Raw genomic sequence first — 25,871 nt, forward strand, 5'->3', positions numbered from 1 at the left:
AAGAACAGAAGGACAAAGTGCTGCCACCGAGTTCTCTTTTGGACCCTCTGCACCGCCTTTCCTTCCTCATTGCCTCTTTGTTGGCAGAAGAGCCCATCAGGTGTCCCAGGTTCCCCTGCCTTCCTCAGAGAGGACAGCTGCTCCCTGCTTTAAGGAATCAGCTTGCACCGTAAGAGCGCCGGTACTTTGCCTGAAGAGCAGAGGGCTGTTCAAATCTGGACAGCCACCCCACGGGATTTCCTTCGTGCTTTGGTCACCGTCATTCTTTGATTCAGCCTTCTCGCTCTCTGCGCCAGCTCCCACGGAGCTGTTCAGCAGTCACTCTGCAACCAAATCTCTTCTCCTGCCTGCACTAGAAAGGTACTTGCTGCTGGTCGCCAACAGGAGGGAAATCCTTTTGGACGACTGACACTTCCCAGGCCCCTTGTTACCCTCCCATAGAGCACACGTGATTTTTTTGCTCTCGAGGGCGTATGACAGGACTCAAGCCCTCAGCAACAGGTACTGCTCTGACTCTCCTGAACTCTGTGAAGTCCTTGCCGGGTGTTTGCAATCTCTATTACAAAGGGTTTCTTGGCTTACACTGCAAGAAGGAAGCCTTCAGTTGGTACGGCAGCAATCACGTTGGGGAACAAGGCCCGCAACTGGGCAACGGGGAATGCCTTTTGGCTCCTGTAGCAACACAATCTACAGCAATCTTCATGTCACAAATACAGATGTGACACTGAACTTAACGTTCAGAGAAAAGCAGCTTTGCCGCTTTGCCACAATTCTCACTAAGCTAGGCAACTTAGAGGATAGGAAATCGGTTATAGCCTTGTCCAGAAGGAAACAGAGTTGAAGCGTGTCAAAAATCGCTGGCGCCGGGGCACGTGATTTTGGGGGGCGAGCCGCGAGGGCCATGGCGCGTGGGCGGGCACAGCCCACTTTGGCAGGAGATGGGTGGCGGCGCCGACTGGGCCGTGCCGGGCCACCCTCCTGGGGGCGGGGGCAGAGACCCCCGGTCCCGGGCGTGGGTGTGAACTTCCCCCGGGGAAACTGAGCAGGCTGCGGGGCCAGCGAGGCCCGAAGCACACGGCCATGGCGCTGGGGAGCCGGCCAAGGCCAGCCCGCAAGGAGGGAGGTCTGGGGAAGGTGCTGCCAACCGTCAGTGGAGAAGACAACCGTCTGGGCCCAGCCGCTAACGCTGCCCCTCGAGAAAGGGAGAGGAGGAGGAAGGCGACACATGCGCGTGGCATCTCCCGCTGCAGTCATTAACGGCCACCTTTATTGTGCCGGCGGAGGGGGATCAGGGCCAGCACTCGGGGACGGCGCACGGCTGGTCCCGTGGCGGCGTTCGGGCCGGCTGTAAGGAGTTTGGGCCCGACGTTGCAAGTGGGAGCGCTCTCGCATCCGCGCGGGCCCAGGGGGGCTGGAGCGGCTGCTGCTCTGGAGCGCTGGCGAGCCGAAGGAGGGCCCCGATGGCAGCTGGCTGGCGGTGCTGGGGCTGCTGGTCTCGTGTGCCGCGGAGCTGTGGGACGGCCCCAGCGCGGCCTGGCTGGCGGTGCTGCTCCCAGCACTGGGTGCTGCTGTGCGGCTGCTCTCAGGGCATCCCGTGGGCCGGCTGTAGGGCTTTTGGGCCCGACGCTGCAACCGGGAGCGGTTTTGCGTGCGGTCGGGCCCAGGTGGGCTGGAGCGGCTGCTGCCCTGAAGCACTGGGGAGCCGTGGGATGGCCCTGATGCCGCATTGCTGGGGCTGCTGGTCTCTGGTGCCAGGGAGCCGTGGGACGGCCCTGATGCCGCCTGGCTGCGAGCGCTGGGGCTGGTGGTCTGCGGTGCTGGGGAGCCGCAGGAGGGCCCCGATGGCAGCTGGCTGGCAGCGTTGCGGCTGCTGGTGTCGGGTGCCGCGGAGCTGTGGGCCGGCCCCAGCGCGGCCTGGCTGGCGGTGCTGCTCCCAGCACTGGGTGCTGCTGATGTGCGGCTGCTCTCAGGGCATCCTGTGGGCCGGCTGTAGGGCTTTTGGGCCCGACGCTGCAACCGGGAGCGGTTTCGCGTGCGGTCGGGCCCAGGTGGGCGGGAGCGGCTGCTGCCCTGAAGCACTGGGGAGCCATGGGATGGCCCCAATGCCGCCAGGCTACCAGTGCTGGGGCTGCTGGTCTCCGTTGCTAGGGAGCCGTGGGATGGCCCTGATGCCACCTGGCTGCCAGTGCTGGGGCTGCTGGTCTCGGGGGCCAGGGAGCATTGGGATGGCCCCGATGCTGCCTGGCTGGTGGTGCTGGGGCTGCTGGCCTCCGGAGCCGGAGATCCAAGAGACTGCCATGATGCCGCCTGGCTGGTGGTGCCGGGGCTGCTGGTCTCGGGTGCCGGGGAGCTGTGGGATGGCCTCGATCCTGACTGGCTGGCAGTGCTGGGGCCGGTGAGCTCCGAGCTGTGACCGGAGGCTGTAAGGGGAGAAGCAGGAAGGTCAAGGGCACGGCCCCCCAGGCCCGGGGCAGGATAGGTGCCAGAGCGGTGCCCCCAGCCCTCCTGGAGCAGAGAGGCTCTGCCAAGCCCTCCCTGGGCACCCGCGGCCAGGACTCGCCTGGGCCCTGGCCCCAGCCCAGGGGCACGCGGCTGCTTTGCCTCTTACCGGTGCCCAGGCCAGCACAGCTGTCGCACTCCCAGCTGGCCGTGCTGTTCCTCCAGTAGGAGCAGCGTCTGTGGGTGCCCTCGGCAGCGCAGGAGCAGCACAGGAGCAGTTGCCAGGGCCTGGGGAAGCACACGGGTTCATGGCTGTGAGGACAAAGTGACGGCAGCACGGGCTTGTCCGGCAGAGCTCTTGTTCTTCGTCCTGCCGCTTCGAGCCCTTGGCCAGACAGAGATCCCGTGCAGAGCCGCGGGGTGCAGCTTTGGCAACTCACCCCTCTTCCTCTGCCTGCTCCCTGCCTCCTGGGCAAAGGCACTCACGGGCATCGCAGCGCCTGTGCCTCTCATTTAGTGCTGCGTATGCACGGCTGTTCTCCCATGATGGCAGTCTGATGGAGAAAGGAGAAGTGAGGAGCCCCTGCTGCCCGGCAGGGCATAAGGCAGATGCAGGGCATCCCTGCTCTTCCCCCCGCTGCCCTGTTTCCAACTCCTCCGTGAAGCGGAAGCCCAGACTCACGGGAGAGCGGAGGGCCAGGGCTGCAGGGGCAGGCCCTGGCAGGGCACAGCGCTCGCACCCTCCTGCCTCGTGAGCCGAGCACAAGGACACCAACCTGAAGGGGATTCGGATCCCCATGACGAGCATTTCCGAGAGGAAGAGATCCTTATCCCTACAGAGGGGGCACCGGAAGCAAGAGAAGCCAGCGCTCACAGCCTGTCCCTGCAGGAGTACCATAAGGAGCACGAGTTGAGGCCCTGGTGCTGCTGAGCGCCCGCCGTGCCCTGGGGGCGAGGGAGCGGCTCCTACCTGGATGCAGCCCCTGTGGAACCAGGCGTGTTGGCACGCTGGGCACACCATGGTGCCGTAGGACGTTCTGTCCTCCACAAGGTCCAGGCAGATGAGGCAGGTGGTGTTCTCCTCCGGAGCCGCCCCCACTGCCTGCTCTGGGCGGTGCTCCCAGCAGAAGGACCTGGGGGGAAGGGGAAAGGGACGGGCGAGGTGAGAAGTGCCGGGTCCTTCCCCGCCGGCGGCGAGGAGGGGAGAGGAGGTACCTGTACTGAGGAAAGAACTGGGTGACGCATCCACCCTCCACGGCACAGGGGAGATGGAAGCTGCGGTCGCAGCCCGTCTCCTGGCAGGCGATGGTGGCCCCGCTCTCGCCACAGACGAAGCAGTGCTGGAAAGAGCACAGCAGCCCCCATCAGCGGCAGCCTCGGCGCCCCCACAGGCAGCCCCACGCCTCCGGGCAGGGCGCAGGATGCGGCCGCTGCTGGGTCACACTGCGCAGATCTGCCTGGCGGACGAGGCTCCTGTGCTGGAGCCTCCCTCTGTGGAGCTGCTGGGAGCGAGACTTTTGTCCCAGAGCTGGTTGCAAGGGCTGGGGTTTCTTTCCTGGGGGCTGGGCTGGGCTCCCGCCAACCTCTCCCGGCTCCAATCTCCCTGTTCTTGTCAGGGCCTCACCTTCTGTGCTGCCCGCTCGACTGTCTGTTGAATATCCTCAGGGAGAAATCCCATGAGTCCTACTTCCTTGCCCCATTGCTGAAACAGCTCGCTGGCAAAAAACTGCAGAAGAGAACGGACGAGGAGCTGATGAGGAAGGAGAGCGTGGCAGGGAGTGCCTGTCGCAAAGCTGGAGGGAGCCCCGGAGGAACTCACCAGGCAAAACACATGGGCACAGAGTCCTTGCTTCTCCAGCATGCACCCACAGACATCCGGGTCAGCCTCTGCCCGGCGACACAGCATGCATGCTGCGGGGGGAGAGAGCAAATGGCACCGGGGATGAGCAGCTCTGCGGGGCCGGGGCAAGCATCCCTGAGGGATTGCCCGCAAGGGCCTCCTGTGTCCCTGCCTAGCTGGCTGATGGGCAGGGCTGGAGGCCTTGGAGAGGAAGGGGGCATTGCAGGCACGCGTGTCCCAGCAGGTGCCCACGGTTGGGGAGCTCCTGCCTCCCCCTGCCGCTGCTCTCGGCCCCACGCTGACCGCGCCGGCAACCCCTCTGCCAGGCTGCGGGAGGGATACGTTGCTCTCACCCTGCTCCATGGAGTCGGGGGCCTTCCGCTTCCTTGCAGACATGGCGCACGTCAACGGTGAGCGTTTGGAGAGACCCTGTCCCAGCGGCGCTGGGGGTCTCCTCCGGATGCTCCTCTGCTGACTCTGAGGGAGAAGCAGGATGGCGGGTGAGGGAGAAGCGAGACGCGGGCGAGCTGGCAGCACAGGCCCAGAGCCCCGAGGCGTGGGGCTCCCCTCCTCCCTCGGCAGCCCCGCGCGAGCCCCGTCCCTGCCCTGCCCTCTCCTCACCTCACCAGGTCGCACTGACGCACGGCCCGAGCCCGGCGTTGCTTTCTGTGGGCTTGCCCCCGCGGGTCACAGTGGCCGCTGTGACATCTCCACCACCCTTGGCCACCTGCCACCCATTGTGACACGGCCCCCGCCTCACAGGGGTGGGTGTGAAGTGCCGAGGCGGGGGCCCGAGCCCTCGGCACCCACGTAACCGGGGCGGCTGCTCCTGCAGCAAGTGCGGAGTCAAACGCCGGGTCCCCCGGGGCAGCCGTCGAGGGCGGCACTGTTGGCCGAAAGGTGCTGTTTGGGCAGTGCGACTCCAGGGCTCCAGCCCTGGCCAAGGGAAATCTCTGCTCCTGCCCCCGGCACGGGGAGCGCTGCCAGCAGCTCGCGGAAGGCGATCCTTCCTCTCTGCGCGGCACCGGTAAGGCTGCCTCTGCAGGACTGCCTCCGGTTCTGGGCTCCCCGGCACAGGGGACGGCAGCGACCTCGCAGCCTGGCCTGCAGGGCTCACACATCCCATCCGCTCGGACGCGGTGGGTGGCCGGGGCACAGCACAGGACCTCAGGACGGCGCCTAAATGTCGCAGGTGGCCCAACGTCTTTCTCCTGAACTCCTTAGCGCTTTGGTGACGTGCTGCCTCCGGAAGAAAAAGCAGCGGGACCGCAAGCTGGGGAGTCACGGCGGAAATGGCCTCTTCCCATGGCAATAAACTGCCTTTCCGAGTCAGTGTGAGCCTCTCCTTGGTGGGGTGGGAAGCCGCACGTGGCTGTGGGGCAGCTTTGGAGGCGGTGGGTGCGAGTGTTGGTCTGTTTGAGGGTAGAAAGGCTCTGCAGTGGGATCTGGACAGGCTGGATCGATGGGCCGAGGGTTGTCAAGCGTCGGAACAGGCTGCCCAGGGAAGCGGTTGAGTCAGCACCCCCGGAGGTATCTCAAAGACGTGTGGACGCGGCGCTTAGGGACATGGTTTAGTGGTGGCCTCGGTAGCGTTAGGTTAACGGTTGGGCTCGATGATCTTCAGGGTCCTTTCCAACCTCAATGATTCTATGATTCTAATTGCCGTTCAGTTATTGCTTGATCACCGTTTGATTACCATTTGATTTTCATTCAGCCATCGATCAACGAGCATTTGATCGTCGCTTAATCATTAATGAAACCCTTTTAGTTAACCCCACAACGATGACTTCTCTCAATAATTCGCCTGCGGCACCAGGACAAAAGCCAGACGGCGTCTCAGGCGCAACCAGCGTAGGCAAAAAGGAATGCGAAATCCAGGATTGGAGAGTCCAGGTCCAAAATGCCCTTCAGGACCAAGATAGACACCTGAAACCCCCAGGCGGCCTTCTACAATACGAGCTGGCTGACGCTGCTGAGAGTGACTAGAGGCTTCTTCCCAGGCTGCCTCCCTCAGCTCCTGCTTTTGGAGTGTCCTCAGCCGTCCGCTTCTACCAGCCACCTTCCAAGCCAAACTCCGGTGCTCAGGGCTTCCTCCTCACCAGGCTTTCTGAGGTTTTGCTCGGCCTGCCGACGCCAGGGCATTAGAGATCTCCGTTAGCTAGATGCACGCAGAGGTGAGCGGTGCCAGGGAACAAGCTCCTCCGTTCAGAGCGAGGCTGTGCGTGGCCACAGCTCTTTGGCCAGCTCCATTCGAGCTCCGTTGCCCGGGAGTGCCTCGGAGCTCCACATCGCAGTCCCCCTGAAGAGCACTACCTGTTCTGGCCATGTCTAGACCTCACGTCTTGCCAATCACAGCAGTCAAGAACAGAAGGACAAAGTGCTGCCACCGAGTTCTCTTTTGGACCCTCTGCACTGCCTTTCCTTCCTCATTGCCTCTTTGTTGGCAGAAGAGCCCATCAGGTGTCCCAGGTTCCCCTGCCTTCCTCAGAGAGGACAGCTGCTCCCTGCTTTAAGGAATCAGCTTGCACCGTAAGAGCGCCGGTACTTTGCCTGAAGAGCAGAGGGCTGTTCAAATCTGGACAGCCACCCCACGGGATTTCCTTCGTGCTTTGGTCACCGTCATTCTTTGATTCAGCCTTCTCGCTCTCTGCGCCAGCTCCCACGGAGCTGTTCAGCAGTCACTCTGCAACCAAATCTCTTCTCCTGCCTGCACTAGAAAGGTACTTGCTGCTGGTCGCCAACAGGAGGGAAATCCTTTTGGACGACTGACACTTCCCAGGCCCCTTGTTACCCTCCCATAGAGCACACGTGATTTTTTTGCTCTCGAGGGCGTATGACAGGACTCAAGCCCTCAGCAACAGGTACTGCTCTGACTCTCCTGAACTCTGTGAAGTCCTTGCCGGGTGTTTGCAATCTCTATTACAAAGGGTTTCTTGGCTTACACTGCAAGAAGGAAGCCTTCAGTTGGTACGGCAGCAATCACGTTGGGGAACAAGGCCCGCAACTGGGCAACGGGGAATGCCTTTTGGCTCCTGTAGCAACACAATCTACAGCAATCTTCATGTCACAAATACAGATGTGACACTGAACTTAACGTTCAGAGAAAAGCAGCTTTGCCGCTTTGCCACAATTCTCACTAAGCTAGGCAACTTAGAGGATAGGAAATCGGTTATAGCCTTGTCCAGAAGGAAACAGAGTTGAAGCGTGTCAAAAATCGCTGGCGCCGGGGCACGTGATTTGGGGGGGCGAGCCGCGAGGGCCATGGCGCGTGGGCGGGCACAGCCCACTTTGGCAGGAGATGGGTGGCGGCGCCGACTGGGCCGTGCCGGGCCACCCTCCTGGGGGCGGGGGCAGAGACCCCCGGTCCCGGGCGTGGGTGTGAACTTCCCCCGGGGAAACTGAGCAGGCTGCGGGGCCAGCGAGGCCCGAAGCACACGGCCATGGCGCTGGGGAGCCGGCCAAGGCCAGCCCGCAAGGAGGGAGGTCTGGGGAAGGTGCTGCCAACCGTCAGTGGAGAAGACAACCGTCTGGGCCCAGCCGCTAACGCTGCCCCTCGAGAAAGGGAGAGGAGGAGGAAGGCGACACATGCGCGTGGCATCTCCCGCTGCAGTCATTAACGGCCACCTTTATTGTGCCGGCGGAGGGGGATCAGGGCCAGCACTCGGGGACGGCGCACGGCTGGTCCCGTGGCGGCGTTCGGGCCGGCTGTAAGGAGTTTGGGCCCGACGTTGCAAGTGGGAGCGCTCTCGCATCCGCGCGGGCCCAGGGGGGCTGGAGCGGCTGCTGCTCTGGAGCGCTGGCGAGCCGAAGGAGGGCCCCGATGGCAGCTGGCTGGCGGTGCTGGGGCTGCTGGTCTCGTGTGCCGCGGAGCTGTGGGACGGCCCCAGCGCGGCCTGGCTGGCGGTGCTGCTCCCAGCACTGGGTGCTGCTGTGCGGCTGCTCTCAGGGCATCCCGTGGGCCGGCTGTAGGGCTTTTGGGCCCGACGCTGCAACCGGGAGCGGTTTTGCGTGCGGTCGGGCCCAGGTGGGCTGGAGCGGCTGCTGCCCTGAAGCACTGGGGAGCCGTGGGATGGCCCTGATGCCGCATTGCTGGGGCTGCTGGTCTCTGGTGCCAGGGAGCCGTGGGACGGCCCTGATGCCGCCTGGCTGCGAGCGCTGGGGCTGGTGGTCTGCGGTGCTGGGGAGCCGCAGGAGGGCCCCGATGGCAGCTGGCTGGCGGTGCTGGGGCTGCTGGTGTCGGGTGCCGCAGAGCTGTGGGCCAGCCCCAGCGCGGCCTGGCTGGCGGTGCTGCTCCCAGCACTGGGTGCTGCTGATGTGCGGCTGCTCTCAGGGCATCCTGTGGGCCGGCTGTAGGGCTTTTGGGCCCGACGCTGCAACCGGGAGCGGTTTTGCGTGCGGTCGGGCCCAGGTGGGCGGGAGCGGCTGCTGCCCTGAAGCACAGGGGAGCCGAAGGAGGGCCCCGATGGCAGCTGGCTGGCGGTGCTGGGGCTGCTGGTCTCGTGTGCCGCGGAGCTGTGGGACAGCCCCAGCGCGGCCTGGCTGGCGGTGCTGCTCCCAGCACTGGGTGCTGCTGTGCGGCTGCTCTCAGGGCATCCCGTGGGCCGGCTGTAGGGCTTTTGGGCCCGACGCTGCAACCGGGAGCGGTTTTGCGTGCGGTCGGGCCCAGGTGGGCTGGAGCGGCTGCTGCCCTGAAGCAATGGGGAGCCATGGGATGGCCCCAATGCCGCCAGGCTACCAGTGCTGGGGCTGCTGGTCTCCGTTGCTAGGGAGCCGTGGGATGGCCCTGATGCCACCTGGCTACCAGTGCTGGGGCTGCTGGTCTCGGGGGCCAGGGAGCATTGGGATGGCCCCGATGCTGCCTGGCTGGTGGTGCCGGGGCTGCTGGGGCTGCTGGCCTCCGGAGCCGGAGATCCAAGAGACTGCCGTGATGCCGCCTGGCTGGTGGTGCCGGGGCTGCTGGTCTCGGGTGCCGGGGAGCTGTGGGATGGCCTCGATCCTGACTGGCTGGCAGTGCTGGGGCCGGTGAGCTCCGAGCTGTGACCGGAGGCTGTAAGGGGAGAAGCAGGAAGGTCAAGGGCACGGCCCCCCAGGCCCGGGGCAGGATAGGTGCCAGAGCGGTGCCCCCAGCCCTCCTGGAGCAGAGAGGCTCTGCCAAGCCCTCCCTGGGCACCCGCGGCCAGGACTCGCCTGGGCCCTGGCCCCAGCCCAGGGGCACGCGGCTGCTTTGCCTCTTACCGGTGCCCAGGCCAGCACAGCTGTCGCACTCCCAGCTGGCCGTGCTGTTCCTCCAGTAGGAGCAGCGTCTGTGGGTGCCCTCGGCAGCGCAGGAGCAGCACAGGAGCAGTTGCCAGGGCCTGGGGAAGCACACGGGTTCATGGCTGTGAGGACAAAGTGACGGCAGCACGGGCTTGTCCGGCAGAGCTCTTGTTCTTCGTCCTGCCGCTTCGAGCCCTTGGCCAGACAGAGATCCCGTGCAGAGCCGCGGGGTGCAGCTTTGGCAACTCACCCCTCTTCCTCTGCCTGCTCCCTGCCTCCTGGGCAAAGGCACTCACGGGCATCGCAGCGCCTGTGCCTCTCATTTAGTGCTGCGTATGCACGGCTGTTCTCCCATGATGGCAGTCTGATGGAGAAAGGAGAAGTGAGGAGCCCCTGCTGCCCGGCAGGGCGTAAGGCAGATGCAGGGCATCCCTGCTCTTCCCCCCGCTGCCCTGTTTCCAACTCCTCCGTGAAGCGGAAGCCCAGACTCACGGGAGAGCGGAGGGCCAGGGCTGCAGGGGCAGGCCCTGGCAGGGCACAGCGCTTGCACCCTCCTGCCTCGTGAGCCGAGCACAAGGACACCAACCTGAAGGGGATTCGGATCCCCATGACGAGCATTTCCGAGAGGAAGAGATCCTTATCCCTACAGAGGGGGCACCGGAAGCAAGAGAAGCCAGCGCTCACAGCCTGTCCCTGCAGGAGTACCATAAGGAGCACGAGTTGAGGCCCTGGTGCTGCTGAGCGCCCGCCGTGCCCCGGGGGCGAGGGAGCGGCTCCTACCTGGATGCAGCCCCTGTGGAACCAGGCGTGTTGGCACGCTGGGCACACCATGGTGCCGTAGGACGTTCTGTCCTCCACAAGGTCCAGGCAGATGAGGCAGGTGGTGTTCTCCTCCGGAGCCGCCCCCACTGCCTGCTCTGGGCGGTGCTCCCAGCAGAAGGACCTGTGGGGAAGGGGAAAGGGACGGGCGAGGTGAGAAGTGCCGGGTCCTTCCCCGCCGGCGGCGAGGAGGGGAGAGGAGGTACCTGTACTGAGGAAAGAACTGGGTGACGCATCCACCCTCCACGGCACAGGGGAGATGGAAGCTGCGGTCGCAGCCCGTCTCCTGGCAGGCGATGGTGGCCCCGCTCTCGCCACAGACGAAGCAGTGCTGGAAAGAGCACAGCAGCCCCCATCAGCGGCAGCCTCGGCGCCCCCACAGGCAGCCCCACGCCTCCGGGCAGGGCGCAGGATGCGGCCGCTGCTGGGTCACACCGCGCAGATCTGCCTGGCGGACGAGGCTCCTGTGCTGGAGCCTCCCTCTGTGGAGCTGCTGGGAGCGAGACTTTTGTCCCAGAGCTGGTTGCAAGGGCTGGGGTTTCTTTCCTGGGGGCTGGGCTGGGCTCCCGCCAACCTCTCCCGGCTCCAATCTCCCTGTTCTTGTCAGGGCCTCACCTTCTGTGCTGCCCGCTCGACTGTCTGTCGAATATCCTCAGGGAGAAATCCCATGAGTCCTACTTCCTTGCCCCATTGCTGAAACAGCTCGCTGGCAAAAAACTGCAGAAGAGAACGGACGAGGAGCTGATGAGGAAGGAGAGCGTGGCAGGGAGTGCCTGTCGCAAAGCTGGAGGGAGCCCCGGAGGAACTCACCAGGCAAAACACATGGGCACAGAGTCCTTGCTTCTCCAGCATGCACCCACAGACATCCGGGTCAGCCTCTGCCCGGCGACACAGCATGCATGCTGCGGGGGGAGAGAGCAAATGGCACCGGGGATGAGCAGCTCTGCGGGGCCGGGGCAAGCATCCCTGAGGGATTGCCCGCAAGGGCCTCCTGTGTCCCTGCCTAGCTGGCTGATGGGCAGGGCTGGAGGCCTTGGAGAGGAAGGGGGCATTGCAGGCACGCGTGTCCCAGCAGGTGCCCACGGTTGGGGAGCTCCTGCCTCCCCCTGCCGCTGCTCTCGGCCCCACGCTGACCGCGCCGGCAACCCCTCTGCCAGGCTGCGGGAGGGATACGTTGCTCTCACCCTGCTCCATCGAGTCGGGGGCCTTCCGCTTCCTTGCAGACATGGCGCACGTCAACGGTGAGCGTTTGGAGAGACCCTGTCCCAGCGGCGCTGGGGGTCTCCTCCGGATGCTCCTCTGCTGACTCTGAGGGAGAAGCAGGATGGCGGGTGAGGGAGAAGCGAGACGCGGGCGAGCTGGCAGCACAGGCCCAGAGCCCCGAGGCGTGGGGCTCCCCTCCTCCCTCGGCAGCCCCGCGCGAGCCCCGTCCCTGCCCTGCCCTCTCCTCACCTCACCAGGTCGCACTGACGCACGGCCCGAGCCCGGCGTTGCTTTCTGTGGGCTTGCCCCCGCGGGTCACAGTGGCCGCTGTGACATCTCCACCACCCTTGGCCACCTGCCACCCATTGTGACACGGCCCCCGCCTCACAGGGGTGGGTGTGAAGTGCCGAGGTGGGGGCCCGAGCCCTCGGCACCCACGTAACCGGGGCGGCTGCTCCTGCAGCAAGTGCGGAGTCAAACGCCGGGTCCCCCGGGGCAGCCGTCGAGGGCGGCACTGTTGGCCGAAAGGTGCTGTTTGGGCAGTGCGACTCCAGGGCTCCAGCCCTGGCCAAGGGAAATCTCTGCTCCTGCCCCCGGCACGGGGAGCGCTGCCAGCAGCTCGCGGAAGGCGATCCTTCCTCTCTGCGCGGCACCGGTAAGGCTGCCTCTGCAGGACTGCCTCCGGTTCTGGGCTCCCCGGCACAGGGGACGGCAGCGACCTCGCAGCCTGGCCTGCAGGGCTCACACATCCCATCCGCTCGGACGCGGTGGGTGGCCGGGGCACAGCACAGGACCTCAGGACGGCGCCTAAATGTCGCAGGTGGCCCAACGTCTTTCTCCTGAACTCCTTAGCGCTTTGGTGACGTGCTGCCTCCGGAAGAAAAAGCAGCGGGACCGCAAGCTGGGGAGTCACGGCGGAAATGGCCTCTTCCCATGGCAATAAACTGCCTTTCCGAGTCAGTGTGAGCCTCTCCTTGGTGGGGTGGGAAGCCGCACGTGGCTGTGGGGCAGCTTTGGAGGCGGTGGGTGCGAGTGTTGGTCTGTTTGAGGGTAGAAAGGCTCTGCAGTGGGATCTGGACAGGCTGGATCGATGGGCCGAGGGTTGTCAAGCGTCGGAACAGGCTGCCCAGGGAAGCGGTTGAGTCAGCACCCCCGGAGGTATCTCAAAGACGTGTGGACGCGGCGCTTAGGGACATGGTTTAGTGGTGGCCTCGGTAGCGTTAGGTTAACGGTTGGGCTCGATGATCTTCAGGGTCCTTTCCAACCTCAATGATTCTATGATTCTAATTGCCGTTCAGTTATTGCTTGATCACCGTTTGATTACCATTTGATTTTCATTCAGCCATCGATCAACGAGCATTTGATCGTCGCTTAATCATTAATGAAACCCTTTTAGTTAACCCCACAACGATGACTTCTCTCAATAATTCGCCTGCGGCACCAGGACAAAAGCCAGACGGCGTCTCAGGCGCAACCAGCGTAGGCAAAAAGGAATGCGAAATCCAGGATTGGAGAGTCCAGGTCCAAAATGCCCTTCAGGACCAAGATAGACACCTGAAACCCCCAGGCGGCCTTCTACAATACGAGCTGGCTGACGCTGCTGAGAGTGACTAGAGGCTTCTTCCCAGGCTGCCTCCCTCAGCTCCTGCTTTTGGAGTGTCCTCAGCCGTCCGCTTCTACCAGCCACCTTCCAAGCCAAACTCCGGTGCTCAGGGCTTCCTCCTCACCAGGCTTTCTGAGGTTTTGCTCGGCCTGCCGACGCCAGGGCATTAGAGATCTCCGTTAGCTAGATGCACGCAGAGCTGAGCGGTGCCAGGGAACAAGCTCCTCCGTTCAGAGCGAGGCTGTGCGTGGCCACAGCTCTTTGGCCAGCTCCATTCGAGCTCCGTTGCCCGGGAGTGCCTCGGAGCTCCACATCGCAGTCCCCCTGAAGAGCACTACCTGTTCTGGCCATGTCTAGACCTCACGTCTTGCCAATCACAGCAGTCAAGAACAGAAGGACAAAGTGCTGCCACCGAGTTCTCTTTTGGACCCTCTGCACCGCCTTTCCTTCCTCATTGCCTCTTTGTTGGCAGAAGAGCCCATCAGGTGTCCCAGGTTCCCCTGCCTTCCTCAGAGAGGACAGCTGCTCCCTGCTTTAAGGAATCAGCTTGCACCGTAAGAGCGCCGGTACTTTGCCTGAAGAGCAGAGGGCTGTTCAAATCTGGACAGCCACCCCACGGGATTTCCTTCGTGCTTTGGTCACCGTCATTCTTTGATTCAGCCTTCTCGCTCTCTGCGCCAGCTCCCACGGAGCTGTTCAGCAGTCACTCTGCAACCAAATCTCTTCTCCTGCCTGCACTAGAAAGGTACTTGCTGCTGGTCGCCAACAGGAGGGAAATCCTTTTGGACGACTGACACTTCCCAGGCCCCTTGTTACCCTCCCATAGAGCACACGTGATTTTTTTGCTCTCGAGGGCGTATGACAGGACTCAAGCCCTCAGCAACAGGTACTGCTCTGACTCTCCTGAACTCTGTGAAGTCCTTGCCGGGTGTTTGCAATCTCTATTACAAAGGGTTTCTTGGCTTACACTGCAAGAAGGAAGCCTTCAGTTGGTACGGCAGCAATCACGTTGGGGAACAAGGCCCGCAACTGGGCAACGGGGAATGCCTTTTGGCTCCTGTAGCAACACAATCTACAGCAATCTTCATGTCACAAATACAGATGTGACACTGAACTTAACGTTCAGAGAAAAGCAGCTTTGCCGCTTTGCCACAATTCTCACTAAGCTAGGCAACTTAGAGGATAGGAAATCGGTTATAGCCTTGTCCAGAAGGAAACAGAGTTGAAGCGTGTCAAAAATCGCTGGCGCCGGGGCACGTGATTTGGGGGGGCGAGCCGCGAGGGCCATGGCGCGTGGGCGGGCACAGCCCACTTTGGCAGGAGATGGGTGGCGGCGCCGACTGGGCCGTGCCGGGCCACCCTCCTGGGGGCGGGGGCAGAGACCCCCGGTCCCGGGCGTGGGTGTGAACTTCCCCCGGGGAAACTGAGCAGGCTGCGGGGCCAGCGAGGCCCGAAGCACACGGCCATGGCGCTGGGGAGCCGGCCAAGGCCAGCCCGCAAGGAGGGAGGTCTGGGGAAGGTGCTGCCAACCGTCAGTGGAGAAGACAACCGTCTGGGCCCAGCCGCTAACGCTGCCCCTCGAGAAAGGGAGAGGAGGAGGAAGGCGACACATGCGCGTGGCATCTCCCGCTGCAGTCATTAACGGCCACCTTTATTGTGCCGGCGGAGGGGGATCAGGGCCAGCACTCGGGGACGGCGCACGGCTGGTCCCGTGGCGGCGTTCGGGCCGGCTGTAAGGAGTTTGGGCCCGACGTTGCAAGTGGGAGCGCTCTCGCATCCGCGCGGGCCCAGGGGGGCTGGAGCGGCTGCTGCTCTGGAGCGCTGGCGAGCCGAAGGAGGGCCCCGATGGCAGCTGGCTGGCGGTGCTGGGGCTGCTGGTCTCGTGTGCCACGGAGCTGTGGGACGGCCCCAGCGCGGCCTGGCTGGCGGTGCTGCTCCCAGCACTGGGTGCTGCTGTGCGGCTGCTCTCAGGGCATCCCGTGGGCCGGCTGTAGGGCTTTTGGGCCCGACGCTGCAACCGGGAGCGGTTTTGCGTGCGGTCGGGCCCAGGTGGGCTGGAGCGGCTGCTGCCCTGAAGCACTGGGGAGCCGTGGGATGGCCCTGATGCCGCATTGCTGGGGCTGCTGGTCTCTGGTGCCAGGGAGCCGTGGGACGGCCCTGATGCCGCCTGGCTGCGAGCGCTGGGGCTGGTGGTCTGCGGTGCTGGGGAGCCGCAGGAGGGCCCCGATGGCAGCTGGCTGGCGGTGCTGGGGCTGCTGGTGTCGGGTGCCGCAGAGCTGTGGGCCAGCCCCAGCGCGGCCTGGCTGGCGGTGCTGCTCCCAGCACTGGGTGCTGCTGATGTGCGGCTGCTCTCAGGGCATCCTGTGGGCCGGCTGTAGGGCTTTTGGGCCCGACGCTGCAACCGGGAGCGGTTTTGCGTGCGGTCGGGCCCAGGTGGGCGGGAGCGGCTGCTGCCCTGAAGCACAGGGGAGCCGAAGGAGGGCCCCGATGGCAGCTGGCTGGCGGTGCTGGGGCTGCTGGTCTCGTGTGCCGCGGAGCTGTGGGACAGCCCCAGCGCGGCCTGGCTGGCGGTGCTGCTCCCAGCACTGGGTGCTGCTGTGCGGCTGCTCTCAGGGCATCCCGTGGGCCGGCTGTAGGGCTTTTGGGCCCGACGCTGCAACCGGGAGCGGTTTTGCGTGCGGTCGGGCCCAGGTGGGCTGGAGCGGCTGCTGCCCTGAAGCAATGGGGAGCCATGGGATGGCCCCAATGCCGCCAGGCTACCAGTGCTGGGGCTGCTGGTCTCCGTTGCTAGGGAGCTGTGGGATGGCCCTGATGCCACCTGGCTACCGTTGCGGGGTCTGCTGGTCTCGGGGGCCAGGGAGCATTGGGATGGCCCCGATGCTGCCTGGCTGGTGGTGCCGGGGCTGCTGGGGCTGCTGGCCTCCGGAGCCGGAGATCCAAGAGACTGCCGTGATGCCGCCTGGCTGGTGGTGCCGGGGCTGCTGGTCTCGGGTGCCGGGGAGCTGTGGGATGGCCTCGATCCTGACTGGCTGGCAGTGCTGGGGCCGGTGAGCTCCGAGCTGTGACCGGAGGCTGTAAGGGGAGAAGCAGGAAGGTCAAGGGCACGGCCCCCCAGGCCCGGGGCAGGATAGGTGCCAGAGCGGTGCCCCCAGCCCTCCTGGAGCAGAGAGGCTCTGCCAAGCCCTCCCTGGGCACCCGCGGCCAGGACTCGCCTGGGCCCTGGCCCCAGCCCAGGGGCACGCGGCTGCTTTGCCTCTTACCGGTGCCCAGGCCAGCACAGCTGTCGCACTCCCAGCTGGCCGTGCTGTTCCTCCAGTAGGAGCAGCGTCTGTGGGTGCCCTCGGCAGCGCAGGAGCAGCACAGGAGCAGTTGCCAGGGCCTGGGGAAGCACACGGGTTCATGGCTGTGAGGACAAAGTGACGGCAGCACGGGCTTGTCCGGCAGAGCTCTTGTTCTTCGTCCTGCCGCTTCGAGCCCTTGGCCAGACAGAGATCCCGTGCAGAGCCGCGGGGTGCAGCTTTGGCAACTCACCCCTCTTCCTCTGCCTGCTCCCTGCCTCCTGGGCAAAGGCACTCACGGGCATCGCAGCGCCTGTGCCTCTCATTTAGTGCTGCGTATGCACGGCTGTTCTCCCATGATGGCAGTCTGATGGAGAAAGGAGAAGTGAGGAGCCCCTGCTGCCCGGCAGGGCGTAAGGCAGATGCAGGGCATCCCTGCTCTTCCCCCCGCTGCCCTGTTTCCAACTCCTCCGTGAAGCGGAAGCCCAGACTCACGGGAGAGCGGAGGGCCAGGGCTGCAGGGGCAGGCCCTGGCAGGGCACAGCGCTTGCACCCTCCTGCCTCGTGAGCCGAGCACAAGGACACCAACCTGAAGGGGATTCGGATCCCCATGACGAGCATTTCCGAGAGGAAGAGATCCTTATCCCTACAGAGGGGGCACCGGAAGCAAGAGAAGCCAGCGCTCACAGCCTGTCCCTGCAGGAGTACCATAAGGAGCACGAGTTGAGGCCCTGGTGCTGCTGAGCGCCCGCCGTGCCCCGGGGGCGAGGGAGCGGCTCCTACCTGGATGCAGCCCCTGTGGAACCAGGCGTGTTGGCACGCTGGGCACACCATGGTGCCGTAGGACGTTCTGTCCTCCACAAGGTCCAGGCAGATGAGGCAGGTGGTGTTCTCCTCCGGAGCCGCCCCCACTGCCTGCTCTGGGCGGTGCTCCCAGCAGAAGGACCTGGGGGGAAGGGGAAAGGGACGGGCGAGGTGAGAAGTGCCGGGTCCTTCCCCGCCGGCGGCGAGGAGGGGAGAGGAGGTACCTGTACTGAGGAAAGAACTGGGTGACGCATCCACCCTCCACGGCACAGGGGAGATGGAAGCTGCGGTCGCAGCCCGTCTCCTGGCAGGCGATGGTGGCCCCGCTCTCGCCACAGACGAAGCAGTGCTGGAAAGAGCACAGCAGCCCCCATCAGCGGCAGCCTCGGCGCCCCCACAGGCAGCCCCACGCCTCCGGGCAGGGCGCAGGATGCGGCCGCTGCTGGGTCACACCGCGCAGATCTGCCTGGCGGACGAGGCTCCTGTGCTGGAGCCTCCCTCTGTGGAGCTGCTGGGAGCGAGACTTTTGTCCCAGAGCTGGTTGCAAGGGCTGGGGTTTCTTTCCTGGGGGCTGGGCTGGGCTCCCGCCAACCTCTCCCGGCTCCAATCTCCCTCTTCTTGTCAGGGCCTCACCTTCTGTGCTGCCCGCTCGACTGTCTGTCGAATATCCTCAGGGAGAAATCCCATGAGTCCTACTTCCTTGCCCCATTGCTGAAACAGCTCGCTGGCAAAAAACTGCAGAAGAGAACGGACGAGGAGCTGATGAGGAAGGAGAGCGTGGCAGGGAGTGCCTGTCGCAAAGCTGGAGGGAGCCCCGGAGGAACTCACCAGGCAAAACACATGGGCACAGAGTCCTTGCTTCTCCAGCATGCACCCACAGACATCCGGGTCAGCCTCTGCCCGGCGACACAGCATGCATGCTGCGGGGGGAGAGAGCAAATGGCACCGGGGATGAGCAGCTCTGCGGGGCCGGGGCAAGCATCCCTGAGGGATTGCCCGCAAGGGCCTCCTGTGTCCCTGCCTAGCTGGCTGATGGGCAGGGCTGGAGGCCTTGGAGAGGAAGGGGGCATTGCAGGCACGCGTGTCCCAGCAGGTGCCCACGGTTGGGGAGCTCCTGCCTCCCCCTGCCGCTGCTCTCGGCCCCACGCTGACCGCGCCGGCAACCCCTCTGCCAGGCTGCGGGAGGGATACGTTGCTCTCACCCTGCTCCATCAAGTCGGGGGCCTTCCGCTTCCTTGCAGACATGGCGCACGTCAACGGTGAGCGTTTGGAGAGACCCTGTCCCAGCGGCGCTGGGGGTCTCCTCCGGATGCTCCTCTGCTGACTCTGAGGGAGAAGCAGGATGGCGGGTGAGGGAGAAGCGAGACGCGGGCGAGCTGGCAGCACAGGCCCAGAGCCCCGAGGCGTGGGGCTCCCCTCCTCCCTCGGCAGCCCCGCGCGAGCCCCGTCCCTGCCCTGCCCTCTCCTCACCTCACCAGGTCGCACTGACGCACGGCCCGAGCCCGGCGTTGCTTTCTGTGGGCTTGCCCCCGCGGGTCACAGTGGCCGCTGTGACATCTCCACCACCCTTGGCCACCTGCCACCCATTGTGACACGGCCCCCGCCTCACAGGGGTGGGTGTGAAGTGCCGAGGCGGGGGCCCGAGCCCTCGGCACCCACGTAACCGGGGCGGCTGCTCCTGCAGCAAGTGCGGAGTCAAACGCCGGGTCCCCCGGGGCAGCCGTCGAGGGCGGCACTGTTGGCCGAAAGGTGCTGTTTGGGCAGTGCGACTCCAGGGCTCCAGCCCTGGCCAAGGGAAATCTCTGCTCCTGCCCCCGGCACGGGGAGCGCTGCCAGCAGCTCGCGGAAGGCGATCCTTCCTCTCTGCGCGGCACCGGTAAGGCTGCCTCTGCAGGACTGCCTCCGGTTCTGGGCTCCCCGGCACAGGGGACGGCAGCGACCTCGCAGCCTGGCCTGCAGGGCTCACACATCCCATCCGCTCGGACGCGGTGGGTGGCCGGGGCACAGCACAGGACCTCAGGACGGCGCCTAAATGTCGCAGGTGGCCCAACGTCTTTCTCCTGAACTCCTTAGCGCTTTGGTGACGTGCTGCCTCCGGAAGAAAAAGCAGCGGGACCGCAAGCTGGGGAGTCACGGCGGAAATGGCCTCTTCCCATGGCAATAAACTGCCTTTCCGAGTCAGTGTGAGCCTCTCCTTGGTGGGGTGGGAAGCCGCACGTGGCTGTGGGGCAGCTTTGGAGGCGGTGGGTGCGAGTGTTGGTCTGTTTGAGGGTAGAAAGGCTCTGCAGTGGGATCTGGACAGGCTGGATCGATGGGCCGAGGGTTGTCAAGCGTCGGAACAGGCTGCCCAGGGAAGCGGTTGAGTCAGCACCCCCGGAGGTATCTCAAAGACGTGTGGACGCGGCGCTTAGGGACATGGTTTAGTGGTGGCCTCGGTAGCGTTAGGTTAACGGTTGGGCTCGATGATCTTCAGGGTCCTTTCCAACCTCAATGATTCTATGATTCTAATTGCCGTTCAGTTATTGCTTGATCACCGTTTGATTACCATTTGATTTTCATTCAGCCATCGATCAACGAGCATTTGATCGTCGCTTAATCATTAATGAAACCCTTTTAGTTAACCCCACAACGATGACTTCTCTCAATAATTCGCCTGCGGCACCAGGACAAAAGCCAGACGGCGTCTCAGGCGCAACCAGCGTAGGCAAAAAGGAATGCGAAATCCAGGATTGGAGAGTCCAGGTCCAAAATGCCCTTCAGGACCAAGATAGACACCTGAAACCCCCAGGCGGCCTTCTACAATACGAGCTGGCTGACGCTGCTGAGAGTGACTAGAGGCTTCTTCCCAGGCTGCCTCCCTCAGCTCCTGCTTTTGGAGTGTCCTCAGCCGTCCGCTTCTACCAGCCACCTTCCAAGCCAAACTCCGGTGCTCAGGGCTTCCTCCTCACCAGGCTTTCTGAGGTTTTGCTCGGCCTGCCGACGCCAGGGCATTAGAGATCTCCGTTAGCTAGATGCACGCAGAGGTGAGCGGTGCCAGGGAACAAGCTCCTCCGTTCAGAGCGAGGCTGTGCGTGGCCACAGCTCTTTGGCCAGCTCCATTCGAGCTCCGTTGCCCGGGAGTGCCTCGGAGCTCCACATCGCAGTCCCCCTGAAGAGCACTACCTGTCTGGCCATGTCTAGACCTCACGTCTTGCCAATCACAGCAGTCAAGAACAGAAGGACAAAGTGCTGCCACCGAGTTCTCTTTTGGACCCTCTGCACTGCCTTTCCTTCCTCATTGCCTCTTTGTTGGCAGAAGAGCCCATCAGGTGTCCCAGGTTCCCTGCCTTCCTCAGAGAGGACAGCTGCTCCCTGCTTTAAGGAATCAGCTTGCACCGTAAGAGCGCCGGTACTTTGCCTGAAGAGCAGAGGGCTGTTCAAATCTGGACAGCCACCCCACGGGATTTCCTTCGTGCTTTGGTCACCGTCATTCTTTGATTCAGCCTTCTCGCTCTCTGCGCCAGCTCCCACGGAGCTGTTCAGCAGTCACTCTGCAACCAAATCTCTTCTCCTGCCTGCACTAGAAAGGTACTTGCTGCTGGTCGCCAACAGGAGGAAATCCTTTTGGACGACTGACACTTCCCAGGCCCCTTGTTACCCTCCCATAGAGCACACGTGATTTTTTTGCTCTCGAGGGCGTATGTGACAGGACTCAAGCCCTCAGCAACAGGTACTGCTCTGACTCTCCTGAACTCTGTGAAGTCCTTGCCGGGTGTTTGCAATCTCTATTACAAAGGGTTTCTGGCTTACACTGCAAGAGGAAGCCTTCAGTTGGTACGGCAGCAATCACGGTGGGGAACAAGGCCCCGCAAGCTGGGCAACGGGGAATGCCTTTTGGCTCCTGTAGCAACACAATCTACAGCAATCTTCCTGTCACAAATACAGATGTGACACTGACTTAACGTTCAGAGAAAAGCAGCTTTGCCGCTTTGCCCCAATTCTCACTAAGCTAGGCAACTTAGAGGATAGGAAATCGGTTATAGCCTTGTCCAGAAGGAACAGAGTTGAAGCGTGTCAAAATCGCTGGCGCCGGGGCACGTGATTTGGGGGGGCGAGCCGCGAGGGCCATGGCGCGTGGGCGGGCACAGCCCACTTTGGCAGGAGATGGGTGGCGGCGCCGACTGGGCCGTGCCGGGCCACCCTCCTGGGGGCGGGGGCAGAGACCCCGGTCCCGGGCGTGGGTGTGAACTTCCCCCGGGGAAACTGAGCAGGCTGCGGGGCCAGCGAGGCCCGAAGCACACGGCCATGGCGCTGGGGAGCCGGCCAAGGCCAGCCCGCAAGGAGGGAGGTCTGGGGAAGGTGCTGCCAACCGTCAGTGGAGAAGACAACCGTCTGGGCCCAGCCGCTAACGCTGCCCCTCGAGAAAGGGAGAGGAGGAGGAAGGCGACACATGCGCGTGGCATCTCCCGCTGCAGTCATTAACGGCCACCTTTATTGTGCCGGCGGAGGGGGATCAGGGCCAGCACTCGGGGACGGCGCACGGCTGGTCCCGTGGCGGCGTTCGGGCCGGCTGTAAGGAGTTTGGGCCCGACGTTGCAAGTGGGAGCGCTCTCGCATCCGCGCGGGCCCAGGGGGGCTGGAGCGGCTGCTGCTCTGGAGCGCTGGCGAGCCGAAGGAGGGCCCCGATGGCAGCTGGCTGGCGGTGCTGGGGGCTGCTGGTCTCGTGTGCGCGGAGCTGTGGGACGGCCCCAGCGCGGCCTGGCTGGCGGTGCTGCTCCCAGCACTGGGTGCTGCTGTGCGGCTGCTCTCAGGGCATCCCGTGGGCCGGCTGTAGGGCTTTTGGGCCCGACGCTGCACCGGGGAGCGGGTTTTGCGTGCGGTCGGGCCCAGGTGGGCTGGAGCGGCTGCTGCCCTGAAGCACTGGGGAGCCGTGGGATGGCCCTGATGCCGCATTGCTGGGGCTGCTGGTCTCTGGTGCCAGGGAGCCGTGGGACGGCCCTGATGCCGCCTGGCTGCGAGCGCTGGGGCTGGTGGTCTGCGGTGCTGGGGAGCCGCAGGAGGGCCCGATGGCAGCTGGCTGGCGGTGCTGGGGCTGCTGGTGTCGGGTGCCGCAGAGCTGTGGGCCAGCCCCAGCGCGGCCTGGCTGGCGGTGCTGCTCCCAGCACTGGGTGCTGCTGATGTGCGGCTGCTCTCAGGGCATCCTGTGGGGCCGGCTGTAGGGCTTTTGGGCCCGACGCTGCAACCGGGAGCGGTTTTGCGTGCGGTCGGGCCCAGGTGGGCGGGAGCGGCTGCTGCCCTGAAGCACAGGGGAGCCGAAGGAGGGCCCCGATGGCAGCTGGCTGGCGGTGCTGGGGCTGCTGGTCTCGTGTGCCGCGGAGCTGTGGGACAGCCCCAGCGCGGCCTGGCTGGCGGTGCTGCTCCCAGCACTGGGTGCTGCTGTGCGGCTGCTCTCAGGGCATCCCGTGGGCCGGCTGTAGGGCTTTTGGGGCCCGACGCTGCAACCGGGAGCGGTTTTGCGTGCGGTCGGGCCCAGGTGGGCTGGAGCGGCTGCTGCCCTGAAGCAATGGGGAGCCATGGGATGGCCCCAATGCCGCCAGGCTACCAGTGCTGGGGCTGCTGGTCTCCGTTGCTAGGGAGCCGTGGGATGGCCCTGATGCCACCTGGCTTCCCAGTGCTGGGGCTGCTGGTCTCGGGGGCCAGGGAGCATTGGGAGGCCCCGATGCTGCCTGGCTGGTGGGTGCCGGGGCTGCTGGGGCTGCTGGCCTCCGGAGCCGGAGATCCAAGAGACTGCCGTGATGCCGCCTGGCTGGTGGTGCCGGGGCTTGCTGGTCTCGGGTGCCGGGGAGCTGTGGGATGGCCTCGATCCTGACTGGCTGGCAGTGCTGGGGCCGGTGAGCTCCGAGCTGTGACCGGAGGCTGTAAGGGGAGAAGCAGGAAGGTCAAGGGCACGGCCCCCCAGGCCCGGGGCAGGATAGGTGCCAGAGCGGGTGCCCCAGCCCTCCTGGAGCAGAGAGGCTCTGCCAAGCCCTCCCTGGGCACCCGCGGCCCAGGACTCGCCTGGGCCCTGGCCCCAGCCCAGGGGCACGCGGCTGCTTTGCCTCTTACCGGTGCCCAGGCCAGCACAGCTGTCGCACTCCCAGCTGGCCGTGCTGTTCCTCCAGTAGGAGCAGCGTCTGTGGGTGCCCTCGGCAGCGCAGGAGCAGCACAGGAGCAGTTGCCAGGCCTGGGGAAGCACACGGGTTCATGGCTGTGAGGACAAAGTGACGGCAGCACGGGCTTGTCCGGCAGAGCTCTTGTTCTTCGTCCTGCCGCTTCGAGCCCTTGGCCAGACAGAGATCCCGTGCAGAGCCGCGGGGTGCAGCTTTGGCAACTCACCCCTCTTCCTCTGCCTGCTCCCTGCCTCCTGGGCAAAGGCACTCACGGGCATCGCAGCGCCTGTGCCTCTCATTTAGTGCTGCGTATGCACGGCTGTTCTCCCATGATGGCAGTCTGATGGAGAAAGGAGAAGTGAGGAGCCCCTGCTGCCCGGCAGGGCGTAAGGCAGATGCAGGGCATCCCTGCTCTTCCCCCCGCTGCCCTGTTTCCAACTCCTCCGTGAAGCGGAAGCCCAGACTCACGGGAGAGCGGAGGGCCAGGGCTGCAGGGGCAGGCCCTGGCAGGGCACAGCGCTCGCACCCTCCTGCCTCGTGAGCCGAGCACAAGGACACCAACCTGAAGGGGATTCGGATCCCCATGACGAGCATTTCCGAGAGGAAGAGATCCTTATCCCTACAGAGGGGGCACCGGAAGCAAGAGAAGCCAGCGCTCACAGCCTGTCCCTGCAGGAGTACCATAAGGAGCACGAGTTGAGGCCCTGGTGCTGCTGAGCGCCCGCCGTGCCCCGGGGGCGAGGGAGCGGCTCCTACCTGGATGCAGCCCTGTGGGAACCAGGCGTGTTGGCACGCTGGGCACACCATGGTGCCGTAGGACGTTCTGTCCTCCACAAGGTCCAGGCAGATGAGGCAGGTGGTGTTCTCCTCCGGAGCCGCCCCCACTGCCTGCTCTGGGCGGTGCTCCCAGCAGAAGGACCTGGGGGAAGGGGAAAGGGACGGGCGAGGTGAGAAGTGCCGGGTCCTTCCCCGCCGGCGGCGAGGAGGGGAGAGGAGGGTACCTGTACTGAGGAAAGAACTGGGTGACGCATCCACCCTCCACGGCACAGGGGAGATGGAAGCTGCGGTCGCAGCCCGTCTCCTGGCAGGCGATGGTGGCCCCGCTCTCGCCACAGACGAAGCAGTGCTGGAAAGAGCACAGCAGCCCCCATCAGCGGCAGCCTCGGCGCCCCCACAGGCAGCCCCACGCCTCCGGGCAGGGCGCAGGATGCGGCCGCTGCTGGGTCACACCGCGCAGATCTGCCTGGCGGACGAGGCTCCTGTGCTGGAGCCTCCTCTGTGGAGCTGCTGGGAGCGAGACTTTTGTCCAGAGCTGGTTGCAAGGGCTGGGGTTTCTTTCCTGGGGGGCCTGGGCTGGGCTCCCGCCAACCTCTCCCGGCTCCAATCTCCCTCTTCTTGTCAGGGCCTCACCTTCTGTGCTGCCCGCTCGACTGTCTGTCGAATATCCTCAGGGAGAAATCCCATGAGTCCTACTCCTTGCCCCCATTGCTGAAACAGCTCGCTGGCAAAAAACTGCAGAAGAGAACGGACGAGGAGCTGATGAGGAAGGAGAGCGTGGCAGGGGAGTGCCTGTCGCAAAGCTGGAGGGAGCCCCGGAGGAACTCACCAGGCAAAACACATGGGCACAGAGTCCTTGCTTCTCCAGCATGCACCCACAGACATCCGGGTCAGCCTCTGCCCGGCGACACAGCATGCAAGCTGCGGGGGGAGAGAGCAAATGGCACCGGGGATGAGCAGCTCTGCGGGGCCGGGGCAAGCATCCCTGAGGGATTGCCCGCAAGGGCCTCCTGTGTCCCTGCCTAGCTGGCTGATGGGCAGGGCTGGAGGCCTGGAGAGGAAGGGGGCATTGCAGGCACGCGTGTCCCAGCAGGTGCCCACGGTTGGGGAGCTCCTGCCTCCCCCTGCCGCTGCTCTCGGCCCCACGCTGACCGCGCCGGCAACCCCTCTGCCAGGCTGCGGGAGGGATACGTTGCTCTCACCCTGCTCCATGGAGTCGGGGGCCTTCCGCTTCCTTGCAGACATGGCGCACGTCAACGGTGAGCGTTTGGAGAGACCCTGTCCCAGCGGCGCTGGGGGTCTCCTCCGGATGCTCCTCTGCTGACTCTGAGGGAGAAGCAGGATGGCGGGTGAGGGAGAAGCGAGACGCGGGCGAGCTGGCAGCACAGGCCCAGAGCCCCGAGGCGTGGGGCTCCCCTCCTCCCTCGGCAGCCCCGCGCGAGCCCCGTCCCTGCCCTGCCCTCTCCTCACCTCACCAGGTCGCACTGACGCACGGCCCGAGCCCGGCGTTGCTTTCTGTGGGCTTGCCCCCGCGGGTCACAGTGGCCGCGTGACATCTCCACCACCCTTGGCCACCTGCCACCCATTGTGACACGGCCCCCGCCTCACAGGGGTGGGTGTGAAGTGCCGAGGTGGGGGCCCGAGCCCTCGGCACCCACGTAACCGGGGCGGCTGCTCCTGCAGCAAGTGCGGAGTCAAACGCCGGGTCCCCCGGGGGCAGCCGT

At 64.7% G+C, this 25,871-nt stretch overlaps 1 protein-coding gene across 1 annotated transcript; it reads right to left on the reverse strand.

Annotated features, from left to right (window-relative positions):
• Nucleotides 1-578: 578 nt before the first annotated feature.
• LOC142593936 (uncharacterized) lies at nt 579-25,392 on the reverse strand. The gene is given in 13 exon segments (XM_075714268.1): nt 579-672; nt 3,216-3,272; nt 4,633-4,756; nt 9,450-9,495; nt 9,498-9,633; nt 9,786-9,899; nt 10,122-10,228; nt 10,316-10,478; nt 10,561-10,705; nt 11,539-11,662; nt 17,000-17,084; nt 18,445-18,568; nt 25,350-25,392. Coding segments are annotated over 13 exon segments (1,362 nt in total).
• Between the last annotated feature and the right edge of the window lie 479 nt (nt 25,393-25,871).

The sequence above is a fragment of the Pelecanus crispus genome, chromosome 7 (genome assembly GCF_030463565.1).
Source record: "Pelecanus crispus isolate bPelCri1 chromosome 7, bPelCri1.pri, whole genome shotgun sequence".
NCBI lineage: Eukaryota > Metazoa > Chordata > Aves > Pelecaniformes > Pelecanidae > Pelecanus > Pelecanus crispus.